At 31.9% G+C, this 23,866-nt stretch overlaps 2 protein-coding genes across 2 annotated transcripts; both read left to right on the forward strand.

Moving 5' to 3' along the window:
* The first annotated feature begins 10,969 nt into the window (after positions 1–10,969).
* LOC123881505 (serine/threonine protein phosphatase 2A 57 kDa regulatory subunit B' beta isoform-like) lies at positions 10,970–17,407 on the forward strand. Its single transcript, XM_045930216.1, has 2 exons — positions 10,970–12,652; positions 16,780–17,407. The coding sequence occupies exons 1-2, from the start codon at positions 11,516–11,518 to the stop codon at positions 17,101–17,103; spliced, it is 1,461 nt and encodes a 486-aa protein (XP_045786172.1). The 5' UTR covers positions 10,970–11,515; the 3' UTR covers positions 17,104–17,407.
* A 2,910-nt stretch (positions 17,408–20,317) lies between these two features.
* LOC123895503 (transcription factor MYB27-like) lies at positions 20,318–21,760 on the forward strand. Its single transcript, XM_045945876.1, has 3 exons — positions 20,318–20,465; positions 20,871–21,000; positions 21,628–21,760. The coding sequence occupies exons 1-3, from the start codon at positions 20,318–20,320 to the stop codon at positions 21,758–21,760; spliced, it is 411 nt and encodes a 136-aa protein (XP_045801832.1).
* Positions 21,761–23,866: the final 2,106 nt, after the last annotated feature.

Here is a 23,866-nt window from a genome sequence, read left to right on the forward strand (position 1 = left end):
GGTAGTTTTAGTCAAATTTCATTACTCTTTCATTAAAACTAGTTTTGCAATGAGACTGTTATTACGATTTGTCTATACATCCGGAGTCCGATAATCAAAATTCTTTTTTTAATTTGTTTGGTAGTCCAATTATGTGATATTGTACGATCGGATTGATAAAATTCAAAATCTCTAGTCAAAATCGGTAGTTTTAGTCAAACTTCATTACTCTTTCATTAAAACTAGCTTTTCAATGAGACTGTTATTACGATCTGTCTATACATCCGGAATCCGATGATCAAAATTTTTTTTCTCATTTGTTTGTTAGTCCAATTAGGTTATATTGAACGGTCTGATTGATAAAATTCAAAATCTCCAGTCAAAATCGGTAGTTTTAGTCAAACTTTATTACTCTTTCATTAAAACTAGTTTTCCAATGAGACTCTTATTACGATCTGTCTATACATCCGGAGTCTGATGATCAAAATTCTTTTTCTAATTTGTTTGTTAGTCCAATTAGGTGATATTGAACGGTCGGATTGATAAAATTCAAAATCTCCAATCAAAATCGGTAGTTTTAGTCAAATTTCATTACTCTTTCATTAAAACTAGTTTTCCAATGAGACTAATATTACAATATGTCTATACATCCGGAGTCCGATGATCAAAATTATTTTTTTTAATTTGTTTGTTAGTCCAATTAGGTGATATTGAACGGTCGGATTGATAAAATTCAAAATCTTCTTTCAAAATCGGCAGTTTTAGTCAAACTTCATTACTCTTTCATTAAAACTAGCTTTTCAGTGAGACTCTTATTACGATCTGTCTATACATCCGGAATCCGATGATCAAATTTTTTTTTTCTCATTTGTTTGTTAGTCCAATTAGGTTATATTGAACGGTCTGATTGATAAAATTCGAAATCTCCAGTCAAAATCGGTAGTTTTAGTCAAACTTCATTACTCTTTCATTAAAACTAGTTTTCCAATGAGACTGTTATTACGATCTGTCTATACATCCGGAGTCCAATGATCAAAATTCTTTTTTAATTTGTTTGTTAGTCCAATTAGGTGATATTGAATGGTCAAATTGATAAAATTCAAAATCTCCAATCAAAATCGGCAGTAAATTTTTATTAATAATAACTTGTAATAGTAATAGTAATCGATAATATCAAGTAAACTCATGAAAGATAAAATTATTTTAGATAAATTAAAAAGGACTATTATTATTTAAAAGCATCGAATAAATTAAAACCGGTTTAAAAAATCAAAATTTGCTACAAAGCATTTTCAAAGTAGAATTAATAAATTAGAAGTGACTATCATTAATGTCTCTAAAAAATCAAAACATATGATACAAAACATTTTGACAGTAGAATTTTTTATATGTCATGTAGGAGTAATTTGATCGAGAGAATGAAAGAGTAAAAAAATACAACAAAAAAACACAATATCAGTTCCTCTCTCTCGTTTACAGACCCAAGGGGTCTATTTGTTAATTTTTTTAACAAAATAATTCAGTTGTTATTTGGTTTAATTAGTCTATTGGTCCCTTAAAGATATTTTAGGTTTCACAATGGTCTCTTAAAGAAAAAAAGGCTCAAATTGGTCCCTTAAAGACATATATGTTTGCCATATTGGTCATTTCCGTTAAATATGATTACTGAGACCGATAGATTAATGGTTTATGCGTTTTTATTTAATACCGTTAATCTTGATTTATCTCAAGAATATATCAAATGATTTTAGATTTTTATACAATTCAACATGGATGATCTATGCGATATTATAAGCTTTCAATCCAACAGTGGATTTTGTAAAATTTGTATTCGTTAAAACGTTATTAAGCAGTGTAACATTATTCAAATGTTACACCGGTGTATAATTTGACCATATATATATAACATTTGAGTAATGTTACACCGCTCAATAACGCTTTATTGAATACCGTTAATCTTGACCTATCTCAAAAACATATCAAACGATTTTAGATTTTTATACAATTCAACATAGATGATCTATACGATATAAGATTTCAATCGAATGGTGGATTTTGTAAAAATTGTATTCGTTAAAGCGTTATTGAGCGGTGTAACATTACTCAAATGTTACACCGGTGTAATTTGATTCGTCATATATATATATATATATATATATATATATATATATATATATATATATATATATATAATGAGCACTTGACGCAGGATGAGGGTCTACGAGGAGTGTCAATCTAGTTGAGATTTCTTCTAGATCTTTTGACGTCATCATGCTCTTAGTTCACTAAAAAAACAGTACATCGACATTTTAAATATAAAGTTACTACCAAATAAATTTTGGTTAGTGTTAGGATTTTTGGGTCACAATAGTAATATTACATGTGTTAAGGTCATTATGTAATTAGCCAAAGCATCAGTGGTCTAATTAATAATTAATAATAAGTCTATGACTAAAAGCATAAATATCATGAAAGGTAATTTATTGTGTAGATACCATAAGTCAATATCTAATTTGATGAGGGGCCAAATTAGAATATTGAAAACTAAGAAATAGCCCTAAGGTTATTTATAAGGGTTATGGTCCCCAATTGTAGATATAATGTGAAAATGGTGGCTCATCAGTTTTTACTCTTCATCCCCATCAGAGGAGATTCAAGGAGCCGAATTCTACAGTTGGAAGATCACATACCCGGTGAACTTCAATCCATTAACTATGACAAACTCAGGTACGCTTCCGCTTATGATTATGATTATGTTTTATTTCTTAATGATTAACATAATCGGTTTTAGGGTTTATGAATCAATTAATATATATATTAATCTTGGTTGTGCAGTGCATCCATGTGTCGGTTTAATATTGCGAATTGCTAATATGTAATTTTGGTTTATATACTCCGTTCCGTTTCAAAATTATGGTTTTATGGGTTTTAAAAGATAAAATCAATGGGGGATCTAAGTTGCTGCTGTTTGGCAATTTAGTTTTTTTTTTCGGTTGGCATATGCACTGCAATTAAGTTTCTTGTATGGCAAAATTGATAATTTTGTTGGCTTCTATGCATCGTTTTGGTTTTAGATGTTCAGTGCCAATTTGGTTCAATTTATGTATATGGCAGTGCATTGATATATAGCTCCACTAAAAGTTTTGGGGTTTCTTTTTTATTTTAAGAATGAAACAATACTCAATGGATTATTATACTTCAGTTTCTTCTTCGGTTCAATTTTGCAAACAGCTTTTCATAACAAGATAAATTGCTATGGTTGTGTTTTATGCTTTGGTTCCTTTTGTTTCACACACATGGCATCTGGTCGATTCAATCTGAATGAATATAAGCTTTATTTTTTTATGTTATGTGCCATGAGGAAATACCTGTTCCTATATGAATTTTCTTAAATGTTATTTTAAGATGTAAAGTGCTTGGAACAATACAGATTTAACTTATGAATTTTGGATTAAGATTATAAAATCAAAAGCTAATTATTTTTCTAGCACGATTAAGCTTTCACTATTTCGGTTCCCGTTTGGTCTATATAGATGTTATTCGGTATCAATTTTTATGAGGTTCAGTTTCTCATTTTTCATGAGTTTCATCTTTATATTGTTTGCTTTAAGTAATCTTATTTCAACACAGTTTTCAGTTTGATATTTGTTTTAGAAACAAATTGATCGAAATAAGAATAAGCATTTGATATGTGAATTAAGTGTATATTTTGAATCAGTGCAACAGTGCTTCATGTAAATTCAGATTTGAAAGCACTATCGTGGGAAATTGCAAGTTATTTTATGCTTGCAGCTTAGGTTATAATCTTTGGTTAAATAATTTGAAATTCAAATATTTCACAGTTTAAGTTTATATTTTGAAATAAGTTGATTGAAACATAACGTTGCCAAAGTAATCTCTTTTGTGGAGATTAATTTATTTTGAAATACAAAAGGTTGTGTGCTTGTAACTTATGTGAATATTTAACCGGCCCAAAGGAAGGTAACTATTTTACAGAATTATAAGTGCACCTGTGGTGATAAACGCGTGATAATTATTCGGTTTTACGTGTGAATAATAAATTGGCCCAAAGGAAAATTTGTTATTTGACATGTTTTTATTATCAGTGTTTGATTACTACGCCAAGGTATCACTGAAAAGTTAATATTTTGTCCAAAGATAGAATGTTAATGGATTCCCAATATCTTGTAATGGGATTTACCTTTATTTGAATTTAAAATTACTTTTATTTTAAGGCTTATTTGAGCATGTTTTGCTTGATTTTTGTTCTCTCTTCAGTTATGAATGACATGTTGAAGTTACTTCCAACGTCAATTTAGTTAAATGGCTCAAACTTCGAGTTCTAGAAAGTAAATCTTTTGATAGTTCTTGAAGTATAGATCTCGACGTTGCGTTAAGGATTGATTCTCCCTCACCTCGTACGGATGAGAGTACCTCTAAACAAAAGAGGGAAATTGGAAGGTGGGAGAGGTCAAATTGCATATGTTCGATGATCATAAGAAATGCCACTATGGGAACATTCTATGGCAGACTATCTAAAAAGATAAATACGGTAACATTTTTCATTAAGGAAATTTGAAAAGAGGTTTCTCAAGAACGAAAAGTCTTATATACCTACGCTTTTGGGAAACCTTAATTCAATAAAGCATAAGGATAAGCTGCGGATACAGTGCCTCAAAAGGAACAACATCATAAAATTTAAATCAGGTAACGATAGTTGTTTCTTTTGTGGAACTAAAGGGTAAAGAAACATAACTTTAATTGTCAAACATGACATGTTAAGGGGAGGTATATTTCTTAATCTGGTTTGTTTTGAGGTTGATTTTACTTTGGTAAGTAGACACACATATTGGATAGATTCCGGTGTCACAACTAACAACAGTGTGTCTGTGTAAGGTTTTATGAATTGTCGGCAACTAAGTGATGGTGAAAGATACATCTATATGTGGTTGACGACAAAACAGTTCAAGTTGAGGCAATTGAAAAAATTTAGATTATTAATAAAGACTAAATTTTATTTGAATTTTGATGAAACTAATTTTTTTTTTTTTTTTGTATTGTCTTTTAGACGAAGTTTAATTTCTATTTGTGTTTTGAATCTATTTTATTTTTTTTGATTATTTGGGAATAGAAATTTAAATTGTTTCAAAATTCAAAATCAGTTGGTTCTGGTTCTTTGTCAAGTTATAATAATCTCTATTCAATTTAACACAATTGCTTCATTTAATCAACCAATGAGAATTCAGGTACATTTGACACAAGATATTGGGTGACATCTCTAAATGGAGAATAAAGAAACTTATGTCAAATGAAATCTCAAACTAAGGTTTTACAAAAAAAAAAAAAAAAGGAAAACAAACCAATAAAGGAGATATGAGGCCAATAAGACTTTGGATGTCATTGAACTTATAAATATTGATATTTGTGTGCCATTCTTTCCGACTGTTTGGAATGGTAAACAATATTTATAATGTTCAAAGACGATTTTCTATATGGCATCATTTATCTCATTCATGAAACAAGAAAGTCATTGGACATGTTAAATTTTTATCCAGGCTGAAGTTGAGAATCAACTCGACTAAAGAATCAAAAGAGTTAAGTTTAACCGTGGTAGTGAATACTATGGTAAATTTAACAATTCAGGTGAACAACGTCCAATAATTTTTATTTTTCAATTAAAAATGCAGCATATGCCCTTAATGTCCAGTTAAAGCAAGACCTTATAAGACAAATGAGAAGAAGGTACAAGTTTTATGATCCCACAATTAAATTTCGTTTTTCTATCAGGAAATGTCGGTTCTTTGAGGATGTCGAGTTTGCAGGGGGAGATATGGTTATGGAGGAATATATTGATATTCCCACAGGTGTTTAACTCTCCATACAAGAAATTGTTCCAGATGAACAAACTCTTACACCTCAAGAACATATGTCATTCAGGAGATCAACGAGAGAAAATAGAGATACAATACCAGATGATTATATTGTATTTATCCAGGGACATAAGGTTAACATTGGAATGATGGATGATGATCTAATCAGATTTCATCAAGCAATGGAAAGTTCTAACTCTCAAAGGTGGATCAATGCCCTAAATAAAGTGATAAATTCCATAAATGACAATGACATTTGGGATCTTTTCTCATTGCCATAAGGTGCGAAACTCATTGGTCTTAAATAAAAATTTAAGACCAAGAGGGATTCGATAGGCGATGTGGAGAGGTAAAAAGCTCGTCTTGTCACAAAAGGATTTACACATAAAGAAGGCATTGATTATAAAGAGTCTTTCTTTTCGTTTTTTTCGAAAGACTCTTTTAGGACCTTAATGACATTGGTGACACATTTAGAACTTGAGTTACATCTGGTGGATATAAAGACAACGTTTCTAAATGGTAACATTAATGAAACAATGTATATGGTGCAGCCAGAAAATTTTGTTTCAAAAGATTCAAAATATATGGTTTGCAAATTTAAGAAATCCATATATGAACTCAAGCAAGCATCTCAATTATGGTATTTCAAAATTCATCAAGTGATCATCTCGTTCGGTTTTGAGGTGAATTTGGTTGATGATTGTATATATCATGAGTTGTGTGGGAGCAAATATATTTTCTTAGTTTTGTTTGTCAATGACAAGACGGTAAACCATGTGGCTAAGGGAGACAAGTTTAGTCTCAAACAGTGCCCTATGAATAACTTTAAAGAAAAGTAAATGCAGAAGATTCCTTATGATAAGTAGTAGGGAGTCTAATATATATTCAGTTTTGTATGCGTTCAGGTATTGCGTACAATTTTTGGGATGTTGGGCAGATATTTAAGAAATTTAAGATTAGACCATTTGAAGCAGCCAAATGGGTCATACAGTATTTAAAGAGAACAAACGACTACATGCTCATGTATTGGAGGTCAGATCTTTTTTGAGATTATTTGGTGTACTGACTCCGATTCTGTTGGATGCAAAGATAACATATCATGAGGCATCTGATTATAGAACTTTGTCACGGGGCTGCACATAGTGGATACGGAATTAAAATACCACTAAAGTTATTTGTGACAATAAATTATTAGTTCTATTTTCAATAACAAGGAACTCGACAAATTCAAGAATATAGAGATCAAGTTCTTGTTATTAAAGATTAAGTTCAGAGTGAACAGTTGTCTATAAAGCATATTGGTACAAACTCCATATTTGCGAATCCGCTTCCTAAAGTTTTTCACCCAAAAGGCTCCATGAGCATATTGCTCGTGTCAAGTCATTAAGTGATATTCAATTTTAGTGGGAGTTTGTTATTTTTAGTGCTTTTATGATATAGACATACTTCAGTTCAAGTAAGGCTTAAGAATATTTTCTGCAGAAATAAAGTTTTGGTATGTTTACACTCTGACTTTGGTTAAGGTTTGATCTCACTAAGGATAAGGAGGGCCAGTTGAAAATCGACATATACAGACCAACTTCATGTGATTTTCATGCTACACATTTCATGATGGATCTATGTCATTTAGTTGCGTCACTATTGGTGATCATTGATGGGTTTAGTTATGATTGATATAACGAAAATCACTTTGGTTCTATATATTGACATGATTAATGGACGAGATAATTTGGATATGCTTAAGGAATATAATGGCGAATTTTGAGCTCATAAAGTCTAACACATGTGTATAATTACAAATGTGACCAGTGGGAGATTGTTAGGATTTTTGGGTCACAATAGTAATATTACATGTGTTAGGGTCATTATGTAATTAGTCAAAGCATCAGTGGTCTAATTAATAATTAATAATAAGTCTATGGCTAAAAGCATAAATATCATGAAAGGTAATTTATTGTGTAGATACCATAAGTCAATATCTAATTTGATGAGGGGCCAAATTAGAATATTGAAAACTAAGAAATAGCCCTAAGGTTATTTATAAGGGTTATGGTCCCCAATTGTAGATATAACGTGAAAATGGTGGCTCATCAGTTTTTACTCTTCATCCCCATCAGAGGAGATTCAAGGAGCCCATAAGGAATTCTACAGTTGGAAGATCACATACCCGGTGAACTTCAATCCATTAACTATGACAAACTCCGGTACGCTTCCGCTTATGATTATGATTATGTTTTATTTCTTAATGATTAACATGATCGGTTCTAGGGTTTATGAATCAATTGATATTCTAACAGTTAGATCATACTCCACGGAACATGAGATATCATATACGACATTGTCTTTCATTTTTATCTAATAGTTATAAATTTTATTTTAAAGGTGAATAAATAAAGTATTCGGTATTCAAAATCCAACAATTTCAAAATATATTTGAAAATCCACCTTAGGTGAATAAATGTAGTGTCTTGAGTTCGAACCACAGCTCATACACATAAAATGTGATATCTTACCAACTGAGTTAAGTTCACATGGACATATACGACATTATTAATATGCTTATAAAAAAAGCTTAATTAGTAAAATGGTCCCTTAAAGACATTTTTGGTTTCACATTGGTCCCTTAAAGAAAAAAAATCTAAATAGGTCCTTTAAAGAAAAAAATGTTTGAATAGGTCTTTTAAAAACATCCGTTAATCAGTTTGGTGACCAAACTGATTAACGGAGATGTCTTTAAGGGACCTATTTGGACCTTTTTTTCTTTAAAACCTATTGGACATTTTTTTCTTTAAGGGATCGATCTGAAACAAAAAATATCTTTAAGGATCATTTTACTAATTAAACCTATAAAAAATATTCTACACGAATATGCCACGTGGAAACTCATTACATCCATCACTTGTGACTTATAAACCACGTACCCCCTCGTACCAACTCCAATTTATTTACACTTGTAGTTTTCAATCATCTAACTCACTTAATCCACGACCCCCATTATCCAATTCAAAATGGCATTCAGAAGTGCCACTGTAAATCTTCACGTTGTATTTCATTTCATCGGTTAATTTAAGATTGAGTATTCATAATTTCATAAGTTTTAATTCATTTCCACAATATTATAGCTTGATTAACTAAAGAGTGCTTAAATTTGACTTTTATGTTTTAACCAAGATCTTAGGTTCTTCGATCTCTAATTTAAGCATATTGATACAATAGTGTTAAAACTCTTAAAGAGAGCTTGTTATCTGAATTCTACAATGTTCGAGAGATTAATCTTATTTTTTTAGTCATACGAGAGATTAATCTTTACAGTTATTAGAAGAGATACCGGTTTACACAACAAAAAAATTGATTGAAATCGGATAATTAATAACAATAGCTGCACTGTCACCAAATTTGATTCTATCAAAATTATGCATGACACGTCATTATCTGTAATTATTACTACCTCCGTTCTACCATTCCAATATATTTGATTAGGCGTGTCGGTGTGTCTGACACGTGTCGGTGTCCGACACTCATATGACACTCGTATGACACGCGTCAGATAGCTCAGGTCGTTGTCTAAAAAAACTCAATTTGTCCTTTACTTTGACACTCATTTGATCGGTGTCAGACACTTGTAATACACTCATACGACACGTGTCGGACAAGTGTCCAACAAAAAATTGTTTTTTCTTTGCTTATACTCTACTTAGACACATATCAGATAGGCTTAATTAGTCTATTGGTCCCTTAAAGACATTTTAGGTTTTACAATGGTCCCTTAAAGAAAAAAAGGTCCGGATTGGTCCCTTAAAGAAAAAAAGGCCCGGATTGGTCCCTTAAAGACATATATTTTTGCCATATTGGTCCTTTCCGTTAAATTTTAACTCCAAATATAACAAAAAATTCCAATGGTTAAAATTTTAAAAATTAATAAAGTTTTTGGTGGACCACTTACACTTAATGACATCCACAATTCAGTCTACTAAAACTAATGTTTTTTGTAAAAAATTGAGGAAAAGGACCAATTGAGAAACAAATGTGTCTTTAAGGGACCAATTCGGACCTTTTTTTCTTTAAGGGACCATTATGAAACCTAAAATATCTTTAATGGATCAAAAGACTAATTAAGCCTATCAGATATCTAAAAGAGTTAAAGATGTGTCAAAATAACAATATTGATCAATGAGAGATTGAATACATTACATTTTGATTACAATATTTTTAGTTTCTTGATAATAGATGAATAAATAAAGGTAAAATATCATCATATCTTGTTTTAAAACATTTTTTAAGAAATAACTTGCTTAACTTAAATTATTTATATATTTTGATTCTCAATTTATATCTTTTATAAATATATAGCGGTGTCAGTATCATATACTTTTAACATTGGCAGTGTCGCGATGTCAGTGTCAGAGTTCGTGCTACATAGTGTGTGCTGACGTGGACGAGTAAGGCCACACCTTGTTGGACCGTCATCGACGTCCTAGCTGGGCCAACTTCAGACAACAAATATAGATTATGTGTCAAAAGAAAAATATAGATTCAATCCTTAAAAAGGTATAGATTTAATAAAATTTTGTAAAATTGAAAGAAAAAAAAATTGCATCAAATTATAGAAAAAAAACCAAAAGTTCTTTTTTAAATAAATATAAGATTAATATTTTTTTTTTTACGGAAGCAAACACATTATTCATTTAAAATAATATGTTTAATTCGAGGTGGACAATAATAATAAAACCATTAAATTTGATTTAATGGTAAATGGTTTGGATAATATGCTAATTTTTTTTTTTTGTTATTGTGACTAATTTGTTTTTTTTGTTATTGTAACACTATGTTATATTATTCTATAGATTAATACCAGCAAATATCTACAATATACGCATCTGTTGAGTAAAAAAAAATAACATATCTTTAAAAACTTAAAATATAGCAAAAGAAAATAAATAAATAAATAAATAAATAAACAAAAAAACATATACTGTCCCAAAAATATGAGGACTTCGAATTTTTGGTTGTACGTATGTATGTATGAGGAGGACAACCCTTGTTTTTTCGAATTATCGTTTTACTCAACAGATGCGTAAGTCCTCATATGTTTATTTATTTAAAGAAGGAAGAAAAAAAACGATAATTCGAAAAAACAAGGGTTGTCCTCCTCATACATACATACATACATACGTACAACCAAAAATAAACGGGTTCTTTCCTGAATGAATTCGAAAAAACCGATTCTAAAAAGTGATTACTGTATTCTATAATCACCCTCTTCCCCTATACACATACCCCTAATCTCTTCCCTTAATTATTCTTCTCTCTCACCGGAACTTCTCCGACGACCAATCTTCCACCGCCATTCTTTCCGGCGATCCCTCTCCGATGATTCCTCACTATATTCCCTAGCTTTCTCAATCTCCCAATCACTCTCTATCACCATTCTTCTTAACTTTCTTCTCCATCTTCATTTTCTTCTCATTCTTTTCCTGTTGCTTAATTTTCTCTCTCAGATCCGTTTACATTCGATTTGAAAATTGGAAGAGAACAATTTGTTTATGGATTAGCGACATCCGATGAATCGCTTTTCCCCATGCATAAATTACTCGCTGCTTAAACAATTAATCAGTTCTTCTTCTGAATCAGATTCTAGGGTTAGGGTTTCTTAACGTTTTGATAAAATGTTTAAGAAAATTATGAAAGGAGGGTCCAAAAAGCCCTCCAAATCGGATGCCAGTGATCCTCCTCCGTCCGGGAACAACGCGCCGGTTGTTGTTAACCATGCCTCACGTGGCGGTGCTGGAGGAACTTCTGGTGCTAATTCCGCTACCGTGATGCCTATGACTTTAGCGTCCGGTACAATGGAACCGGTTCCTTCGTTCAAAGACGTGCCGGTTTCCGAGAGGCAAAATCTCTTCCTTAGAAAGCTTCATATATGCTGTTTCTCGCTTGATTTCACGGATACGTTGAAGAATGTCAGGGAGAAAGAGATCAAGAGACAAGCTTTGATGGAGCTAGTGGAGTTTATCCAATCAGGTTCCGGTAAGATGTCGGAGGATTGTCAGGAACAGATGATTAAAATGATATCCATCAATGTTTTCCGGTGCTTGCCTCCGGCTTCTCATGAGAACACCGGGTCAGAGCCTACTGATCCTGAAGAGGAGGAGCCTAGCTTGGAGCCAGCTTGGCCTCACTTACAGCTTGTTTATGAGCTTCTTCTCAGATATGTGGTTTCTTCTGATACTGATACAAAGGTTGCAAAACGGTACATTGATCATTCCTTTGTGTTAAAGTTGCTTGATTTATTTGATTCTGAAGACCCGCGTGAGCGTGAGTATTTGAAAACCATTCTGCATCGTATATATGGAAAATTCATGGTTCATAGACCATTTATTAGAAAAGCAATTAACAACATTTTTTATCGGTTTATATATGAAACTGAAAGACACTGTGGTATTGGTGAGCTTTTGGAGATTCTTGGTAGTATTATTAATGGGTTTGCTTTGCCCATGAAAGAGGAGCATAAGTTGTTTCTTGTTAGGGCCCTTTTACCTCTGCATAAACCGAAATCGGTTTCTATGTACCACCAGCAATTGTCTTACTGCATAACTCAGTTTGTGGAGAAGGATTTCAAGCTGGCTGATACTGTCATTAGGGGATTGTTGAAGTATTGGCCTGTCACCAATTGCCAGAAAGAAGTTCTCTACCTTGGAGAACTTGAGGAAGTGTTGGAGGCTACACAAGCTGCTGAATTCCAACGCTGCATGGTTCAACTTTTCAAACAGATTTCCCGCTGCCTCAATAGTCCTCACTTTCAGGTCAGTGGATTTTTTTTTTTTTTTTGCCTTTTATAGTGGTGGTGATAGCTGGGGTGGGGGAATTTGTGGAATGGTGACTTGCTTTCTTCCGTTTTTTTATTATTTTTGGTTATGAATTTGCAATGTTGTTTTGTTGAACTGTTATTTTCTATATTAGATAAATTATGCACCTAATCTAGGTCTTTTTCTTAACTTGCCATCCTTCCACTTAAATGTGGTTGTTTACTTTTAGTAATAATATCAAATGGGGGTAATATTAGTTTAGTTGCTGTCTATGTCATGCATCTATTAGTGATGTACCATTTGACGGGTAAAAAGAAAACTTTGATATTATGTCATTACCTATTGAAGTGAGAAGATGCTTTAAATTTCTGTTTTGACTTTGACTTAATTTGTTTCTTGCCTTTCACACGTAAATGTAGATACGTAATTAGATCCATGCACATGCTTTTGCATGTATGGGATTTTTGAATTCATTATTGTTCATCTTCTGCTTCAATACTGATTACTAAAGATGCAAAGTTAACCAGAACTGAAGTTCAATTATTGGCTAATTAATTATGGAATTATAGCTTCCATAGTTCCATTATAGTGGGGGTGGGGGGTGGTGTGTGTCAGGGTATTCAGGAAGGATGTAGATCAGATAGTGAGTAGTCCAATAATTATATATATATATATATATATATATATATATATATAGAGAGAGAGAGAGAGAGAGAGAGAGAGAGAGAGAGAGAGAGAGAGAGAGAGAGAGACCAAGGTATGTTGGGCCAAATCTTAAAGAGGGATTTAAATTTAATGATCTATTTCTTGACTTATAAGCCATTATGATTATGATTGTATCCATGAGCTGACTCAACAACTCCACCTAGTAAGAAAAGGCTTTTGTTTTGGTTGTGGTTGTGTCAATTATGTAATTCTAAGTGTGATGATTTGTATCTCTTTAAAATTGTGAAAAAGACATTGACATGAAAGAAAAATTATACGGGTACTGGCTTATGTTTGATTTTGTAATTAATAATTTTCTATTTAATAACTTCAATAAGAGATGTTCGTGATTTGCCTTCCAAATTATTTAAGAAATCTCAGGGTTATAGTTTTCTTTCTTACTATTTCCTTTATCCTTTTTTAACTATGTCCTGACATACTTGTGAGATGACCTATGTTCTTGAAATAAAAACAAACAGCTTGAAAAGACTTAAGAAACACTGATCACTGTGGATGACCTATGTTGTTCTCTTAATGAAAGAAATAGAGAATATTTCAACTGTACATTTACAAAGAATGTTGCTCCTTTATGAGGATGATTACTCAAACTATACATATAACTTCCAACTTTTTAAAATCCCAGTGTTGTAATCTTGCTTTTAATATATTAAGATCTAATGACTATTCACTATCGATGTATCGCATTCTATTAATAGAGATCCGGTATTCTTTTTTTTCACCAACTTCCTTATAAGATATTATATACAGCTCAGTTGGTGGTTATGCATGGTAATTTTCCGCATCCCATCCATCAATGTAGCTGTATATATTTGCATCCTTAAAGTGTTACACATACTAAATGTGTAAGATTAGTAATGATAGGGACTTGAGTATCATGATAGTAACTTGGTTCTTCCCCCTTGACAACTAACTTTGAACTTAGGGTTCCCCGCTGACTTGAAAGTACGAGTGAAGTGTGTTATAATTAAGTTGTCGGGCCGTCGGCTCTTAAGGCTGGTGCTAAAGTAGGGACTTCGGTATAATGGGATGCCTGTATGTCCCACATTGAGTAGTATGATATGCTTGGTGGAGTACTTAAGTGGTTATGTTCTTTCCCCTTGACAGGTAGCTTTTAGGGTGTGTTTGGTTTGAGGTGGAATGAAGAGGAAGGGAGAAATTATTTTAAACTTGAGTTGTTTGGTTCTATTATTTGGAGGGAAGGGGTGCAAAATCCCTTCTTGGCCAATTTTAGCTCCACTCTAAAATTGGGGGGGGGATTTGTAGGCGAGGAAATACTAGTTACATTTTTGGACATGGATACGTTTTTATTCAATGTGATGTTAAATGAATAAACCATCATTATGATTCCTAAACTATCACTCTCCACAAGTTTGTCAGAGAGAGAGCTAGTGCTAAAGGACTATTGTGATGGATAGATAATTTAGGACTACTTATTATATTTCTATAGTTCAGGGACCAAATTGGATAGTGATAGTTTCGAGACCTAATCGATCATTTATTCGATCTTAGATATTAGAATGGTAAAAATGTAATTTTACGCTTTCCCTCCATTTAAACCCCTCCCCTCGTCAAACCAAACAAAAGATTTTAAAATCCATCCCCTCTATTGAACCAAACAGACACTTAAGGGAGGGTTCTCCAAGTGCTTGAGTGTTTTTGCACGGTTACAGTTTTTTAAATGTTTTTTTACTGGATTTCTCTTGATCTATCATCTAAGGAACTGGGCATCCATTGATCAATTTTCGGCATGAATTCTTTCATATCAATTATAATATTGTCTCTTTTATCATTTACTTCCAAACAAAAAGTAATGTTACATTTTCAATTCTATTTGATTGGGATTTTAAATTATGACAATTTTGTACTTATCTCAATATCTAGACAATTGCCGTCAGGAATTTATTGTTCTTTATGTTTCCTTCTCTGGAGTTGAGCTTAATATCTATCAGGAAGGTGTCTCTTTTTATAGTGTGTGGTGCATGCTTTTGAATGATAATACCCTGTGCATGCTTTGGGAATGCCCTTTCTCTCACTCACTTCAACAAAACATCTTTCTTATGTTTGTATACCACTAGCAACCGCAACTATTGTTGATCGTGATACTGATGATCTGCATTAGGGAAATGCAAGCATATTAACATATATTGTTAAACTGTAAACAAACTGGAGATGTAATGATATATTTTGCAGGACGGTTAGACCCATCTGCAAATTGTTTGGCTGCATTAAGATGGAATTGAAAATAAATGTGTTAGAGAGAAAATTCGAGTACCTTTTGCGGTAGAACTTGATAGAGTGACATCCACCTCAAGTGATTCAATCATTTTGGAGAAGACTCTTAGAAGCCCAAGTTAGCCGAGTGGGGTAGGTAGTTCATTGGTTAGAGGTAGAGGATGACCAATAAAAACCATACGTCAAACCATTAAGGTGTTATGTGTCTTTTGATCTTCATACCTGACCCTACCTAGTGAGAAAAGGCTTTTATTGTTGTTATTGTTTTGTTTACATTCTGTAGCATAGTGCATTAATTCATTCTCTTCTACAATTGCTCTATTCCTTTTTCATTGAAATCATTAATCTGCAGTACGAGTGTGGTTTTCATATTCAGACACATAATTTAATGCTTTTATTTCTCTTAGCAGCTTTTAATGCACAATTTTATTTCCTGGAAAATATTATGGGAGAATGCTCCAATATAGTCCTTTCTATTAGTAGGAATGGTACTCAGGCTTTCACACATGTTTTTAGTTTTGCTTCATTGGCTGAATATTTGTTCTTCCTTGACCTAAAAATAAGAAAATCAAACAGAGACCTAAAAGGTCAAAATCCTAAGCAAACAAGAGAAGCTCGTCTACCATTCAAAACCCAGGCATCATCTCCCTCCATGTTCATCACACAAACTCCATCCAAAACCCTTTAATTGACCACCATAATAAGGGCTCGTTTGGCCCAGCTTTTTTTAGACCTTATGCAAACAGCTTATGCAATATAAATTATGTTTTATGCTATTTTATAAGTTCACACTAGTGAAAGTTGTAATTTTATAAGCTATTTTATCATAAACTACCTTGACAAACTCATAATATATAAAAATTGCATAAGCTGTTTGTATAAGCTCTAAAAAAAGCTGGGCCAAACGAGCCCTAAGTCTTAAAAATGAGAGGTCTTTGTCAATATAGGATTGAGGAGTGAGGACTTCTATAGCTTCTAAGCTTTTGGTAAAAAAATCTGAAGAAATTATGTGATTTACCTATCTAAATTTTAATTTTTCAAGCCCTTTAATTTAATGCACTTTAGAATCATGATCAGTTGGAACTGGACTTCGTGTGCTGTTATAATTTTTCATGTTTTATAATTGTTCTCTCACAAGTCTTTGCTTTGGCAAATTTGATATGCAGGTTGCAGAGCGAGCCCTCTTTTTGTGGAATAATGAGCATATAGTAAGCTTAATTGCTCAAAACAGGACTGTGATATTACCGATAATATTTGAAGCATTTGAGAGAAATATTGAGAGTCACTGGAACCAGGCAGTTCATGGGCTGACTGTGAATGTTCGCAAAATGTTTATTGAAATGGATGCAGAATTATTTGAAGAGTGCCAGAGGAATTATGCAGAGAAGCTGGCAAAAGCCGAAGAAGAGGCAGAACGGCGGGAATTGAACTGGAAGAGGCTTGCAGAAGCGGCTGCACAGAACGGGGCGGCGGATATGGTCACAGATTAGTCTTGCTAGTTTTATTGCCTTGGCTCTGGAAGTGTGAATTAAAAATAGGTAGAGGATGATGAATATGGTCCTCTTTTTCATTTTGGTGCCATTATTTATTGGTTTTTTTTTTTCAGCCTAATTCTTTTCTCCTCTTCCATCTCCTTATTATATCAGTTGGATGATTAGCATTCTGAAGAAAGCAGTGATTAATGTAACTTATTAAAGTTGTTAGCAATGTCTGGTGATTAAGAAATATTCTGTGAAATACTTTCTTGTATTTATCCCTTTTAGCAAAGATAAATACTGAAGATTTCTTTTGCTTTGTTTGATTTTTCAAAATTGTGCTTTTTGTTAAGAGAGGACGAGTTTTACCCATCTCTCATTGTTTCTTAAAAACTGCACATTATTTTTGGAAGTATACATCTGGACGTCAAGCCGTGGGGTATTTCGATATGTGCATTCAGATAGTAATTTTTATTTTTTTTTACAATGTAACAGAGGATCGAACCTAGGATCCCTAACAACTATCCAACTTCATTACCACCAGACCAAATCTAGTGGGTTAAAATTGTGTATTTTTAAACGTGTTTTTGAGTGTTGGGAAAGTTCCTTCCTTTATTTCAGGAAAGGATCAACGCAATCTCTGGAGTTTTCCCGGAATGGAACATGATGTTGTTGAAGGCATTATATACCAAAATTGGCGCATCTAGTAAGCAATTACCAATTTACCATAATATAGTTTTACTGGTAAATGGTTTTACTGCTATGATTTTTGGTATGCCAAGGTCTAACTATGTCTGCCTGTCAACTTGAAAAATGTGTCCTTTTATGTACTCGAAATTATATGAATCAAGTTTTCTACTTTTGAAAAATAGAGATGATTTGTATTCAGTAAATGAGTTAGCTAGTTCAACACACTGAACAATCTCTATGCATTAGTTTAAAAAAAACAAAAAACAAAAAAAAAACATTGCAGTTACTTATAGAATTTACAAGGCTCTCCTCTCACATTATGATTTCATTGATAGAGGGTCTCCAATCCCTGCTGCAATCATTTGGTTACTTATAAGCTCAATGATTCAATGAATTTGATGCTTATCTTGATTGCTTCTTTCAGTAAGGTAGGTTGATTTTGTCCTTTGTTGCTCCGTTTGGTTATACCAAACACTAAATACATAAATAAATCAGGCACTGAGAATAACCAAGTTGCACAAATAGATAACCTATAGAACTAATGAATGAATCACAAGAAAAATATGGTGATATGTGGAAGCAATTCTAGCAATTAATAGCACACTAATCTTTAGTCAAAGAAACGCAACTAATCTAAAGTTTAAGGTAGTATTAAAATATGTTTATACAAATTTCAATATTCATTCATTAGTTGGAACTTTCAAACATTGCAGTTTATCTATTTTCAAACAGATGCGGGTGTGCGAGAGGAGCAAACACTGGTGTAATATTTGAATAATGACTGCTTAATAACGTTTTAACAAATAAAAAGCTTATGAAATCCACCGTTGAATCTTATAGATCATTCATGTAAAAAAAAATTACAAATCTAAAATAATTTAATACATTATTGAGACATGTGAAAATTAACGATTTATGTTTTTATTTAACATTGCTAATCTTAACAATTCTCAATAATATATAGTGCACTAAAGCCTAAAGGTACTACTTATACATGCAAAATATAGATATTTTACATTTTTTTTTACCGTATAGATATTTTATATTAAAAATGATAATTTTTAAACTTCAAAAAAGTTCAATACATCATTTTTCAAGTCAAATTTTTTTGTATTTTCCTTCTTAACAAGTTTTCTATGGACATTCTTTTTAAACGTGGAGTGGAGGGTGGATAATGTTGCTGTGAGAATTGTGTAGGGATGTGTAACTCTTCAATGACAACATAAATTGTGTAGGGATGTGTAACTTTTGTAGTTTACCTTGGTACGTTTTGTATTGAGGGGCCTGTTTGTGTTCTTTCTGTAAAATACTCGTTTGGACGAGGGCTTCCAAATACATCGTAAGCTAAACCCGTGCTAACAAATAACCAACCCGCAATGAATAGAGAGGGTATAGTAATGCTAGGAATAATCCAGTATCGAATACTTGTAATAATATCAGCAAAAGAACGTTCTCATGTGCTTCCAGACATGTCGAGCTCCACATATTCTTTGGGGATCGATTCCATAAAAGATGAGATCAGTAAGTAGAAATTTACTGAAATGCAATCTTTGTTAGATCGTCAATTTTGTACCAAGGGTCTCTTTCGAGTATACCGAATCAGTATAGCTATCCTTCTTCTAACACAGCAACGAAATTTCACAATCAGTGACGAGATCAAGTACTAGAGAATATAATTTATTTCTTTTTTACTTGTTGGTTGTTTCGATGTACTAACTAAATAGAAAATTCCTCTAAGTTTATTTAATTAAGACTATAATATAAGATGAGGTTTCTCCACATTCATTATTAGCTTCGGACTAGAACCCGATGATCAATTAAAATGTGAATCGGATGAAAATATATCTCATTTTGGCTTATTAAAAAAAAAATTGAGACCATTATAGGAATTGAAACTTCAATTGTACCAAATCTAAAGAAAAACTATGAATTAGATATTGATGGATAATATTCATTTTGATGAAAGATGGATAATATTCATATATATAGATATATACCACCCAAACTCACATCCATGATCCCTATCCCTTCTCTTCAAACATGTATTTACTCAATTTATTTAATTACTAATTCCACTCTTTCTTTATCCTTTTTAACGTTTTAATTTTTTTAATAATTTGATAAATTAATATCCATATCTTGGTTCCAAAACTACACAATGACAAAAAGATTCATCCATATATAGACCATAACCATAGTATACTAGTAGTATATCTAATCTATAACTAGTTATTGCTACAATATAAGCCAGCTAAGTATCATCACTAAATGCCAAAAATAATTATCATAGTGTATCTAATCTTAGAATGAAAGAATGACCTAATTAGATAGTTTGATAACTTGTTGAAATGTTAATTAATTATTGCTAAGCCAATAGTTGGTGGAGTTCCCACACACATTCAGCAATGTTATCTTGTAAGAGCTATTTCCGGTCACACTTTCCTTTACACTTTTTCAACTTATCTTTTATGATTTATTAATTGTCATCAACTACACTTTTTGAGTGTATATATGTGTATGTGGCCTTAAAGCCCTATTCATGAATGTGGAAACATATAAATATCAAGAAGCCATGCAAGGAGAAAATTTGCGTAAGGGGACTTGGCTTCAAGAAGAAGATGAACAATTGACTAGCTTTGTGACCCGTCTTGGGGAACGAAGGTGGGATTCCCTTGCGAAAGTAGCCGGTATGTATTTATAGATAATGTTTATGTCGATATTATTGAACTTTCTTACTCAATATTTTAAATTGCGTCGTCGTTACAATCAAGGTTTTTTTACATTATATTACATAGAATCGTGGTCAAATGTGACCGATGTGGCCTAAATCGCAGTTGCATTGTGATTTTGATTACATCAATAAATATTTAATGATCATCCATATTGTGGATAAATGCGAACAAATGTAATGTAACCACAATTGTGGTTCCAAAGTAGTTGCGGAGATTTTAATTAATATCATTTAATTATGCTGCGAGTGCAATTGCAAACCACAATTTAAAAGATATCATGTTGATACTAAATATTTTGTGTGCATGTGCACATATATATATGATGGAAAATATGGTAAAAATTTGTTTGTTCTTGTGTAGGCCTTAGGAGAAGTGGTAAAAGTTGTAGGTTAAGGTGGTTGAACTATCTTCGTCCAAATCTCAAGCATGGCCCTTATAGTGTCGAAGAAGAGAGGCTTATTATTCAACTTCAGCAGCAATGGGGAAACAAGTGCGAATCTTCCCCTGCTTGTAGTAACTATCAAAAAGAAAATCAAATTACCAAAAGAAATTTAGTGAAGAAAATTACATGAAAATTCAATTTTGCTCTATTTTTTATATTTTTTTTATAAATTAAAAATATAATGACATCAAAGAGAATAGAAGATATGTCATTCGTTGTAAAATCATAATCCCTTATCAAGTGCTCACACACACACACAGATATATATATATATATATATATATATATATATATAAATAAAAAATAATTACAAGGGGCTAAGAAAAATAAAAAGCGAAGAAAAAAAGGAGACAAAAAGAAAAAAAAAACCTAAGAAAATCTAATATACTGTTCCTAAATTTTGTGGTAAAAGATTTCGTTTTCTCCATTACTAATATTTGTCACTAATTTTATTTATTTATATACCGTTGGAATGAAATGTATACGACAGTATGAGCATATGTATATCTAAAAATATATGGACCCAAATTAACTATTGTAACTGCTTCACGCAATTATATGCATTCTCGACTCTTGATTTATGATCGAATGACTAAGATTTATGGAGTGTTGATTTCACGCAGTTAGTAGATTATAATTATTAATTAATTGTTAAATTTGCAACAATGAAACTAGGTGGTCCAAGATTGCTCGTAGGCTTCCCGGAAGAACCGACAATGAAATAAAAAACTATTGGAGAACACATTTACAAAAGAGAGTACAAGTTCAACAAGAAGGTGAAATATTTTTTGTGCTATTATATACATAAATGTTTATGAAAATATTTTATTCACATCAACTTACACTTTTTTTTTTCATTCTCAGGTGAGTTCATGAATAAAGTAGAAAGTGTAGCACATGATTTCAACAAGAAAAACATAGATGTGGTTTCTAACAGTGAGGGAGAGACTAAGGAAAGCTCAGTAGATAGTTTTCCTTTATCAGATTGGGGAATGGGGAATTTACCTTATGAAAATAGGATATTTGATTGGATAGTAGAATTGCAAAATGGTTATAGTGACAAAGAAAAGGAATTAGGACGAGATTGTAAATCAACACATGAATATAATCCCCAACAAGAATATGATACATGGGATTATTCAGGTATTTTGTGGGATTTATGAATTAAGATTACCTCTGTCTTCAAAATGTTGATAAATAAAATATTGCATCATTTCCCCAAAATATTGTCGTTTTTTATTTTACATTAATGGAGCTGATGATCGAATTCAAGACTTATAAATATTTTCTCTCAAATCGCTCGCCACTAGACCAAATCTAGTGGCTTCCCGTTAATATTGTCTAAAATAAATATTTGATCACAAATTATTTGACTTCAAATAAATTTTAATTGAATGAGTTGGGTAACACATAACGGACAATGTCAAAAATATTAAATTAGATATTTTTATTTGGATTCGAATTTAAAATTTTATAGTGTGTGTAAATTTTAGTGGTGTTTATTATGTCGCATAGGAATAAAAGTAAATAATCAATGAAGTGTTATAAACCCAAATTGATATACAAAATATATGGTATATATGGTTTAATCAAGGTGAGGCCAGCATGATATGGTGTAAATATTTTCTTTTTTCTTTTACACATACTATAAAGTTTTGGTGAATATAAAGTTTGAACCTAAATCAAGGACATATAACCCGCTCTCAGTTACACAACCATCTATGGAAAAAAAATATATATATATATTTATAACCAAATTGGATATCTTGAAGTTTTTTTTTTTTTGGATAAATTCTTGAAGCTTTATATTAAGCTAAAATTTTGGAAAATTGCCCTTTAGACACTCTCATATAGTCACAGTCCCTCGTTTATCGAATTGTCCTTTAGATTAGAATCTTATGATCGGATGATACGTTCAAAATCTCTTGCAAGATATCTTTCGCTCGGTATTTTTCATGATTGGAATGTAAATTTCAAACCAAGAAATTATATAGTTTCTAAAAAAATGTAACATGAGAAAGGAAGGACCAATTCAAAATATGCATTATATTTTCTTTGATAATAAATTTGAGTAGAAAATTTGTTAGATCTTGTGTTGGCCTTATGCTGTAAATACTTGAACAAAAAGAAGATGAAGAACATGATAATGGTTGCACATAAATTCTAAAGTGTGTGTATCACACTAAGCTTTAGGTTCGATATTCGCCCCCACTATTTTATGCAAACAGATGGAAATGGGTTATAACTGGTGAATCTTTTTCAGGATATTTTGGAAACCTTGAGATAGATTGCACACACATATCAAACATATCGATCAACGATAGTTTTACAAAATAAAGTTCATTCAATGACTCTTATGCACTAAAGAAATGAAGAAATGACTTAGAAATATTTTAGGCAAAATTGTGAACATGAGTATCTTTATTTATAGATAAATTTATGTCAAATGATGAAGGAAAGAAACCCTTAAAAGATATCATGAAATGTTAATATGAAACAATACTATAATTCACCTTTTATTATTCGAGAGAATCGAGACACATTTTTAATATTCAAGCAGAAACTTCGAAACGGCCTCGATTATATATTTATATAATTTAGGGAAGGAATCGATGGTATATTCAATTTTATGCCAAAGGAACGCCGGCTAGCACTGTCTTCAATTTCTACTTAATCAATATTTGATTTTGTAAAATTGATTTAATGAAAAAGAAAAGTATATAAAATACGAGGATCACATGATATACCGCATTGGCCACAGTGTGGGTCAAAAGTCATGAAAATATAATAATATGTAATGTAAGCAAGTCTAGAACTAAGATACATACATGCATGGAAACGGTCACAAAGTTGGCGTCACATGTTTTTAAAGACAAAGATTATCATTGATCCTTTGTCTCATTTCTAATAAACT

The sequence above is a fragment of the Trifolium pratense genome, linkage group LG1 (assembly GCF_020283565.1).
Source record: "Trifolium pratense cultivar HEN17-A07 linkage group LG1, ARS_RC_1.1, whole genome shotgun sequence".
NCBI lineage: Eukaryota > Viridiplantae > Streptophyta > Magnoliopsida > Fabales > Fabaceae > Trifolium > Trifolium pratense.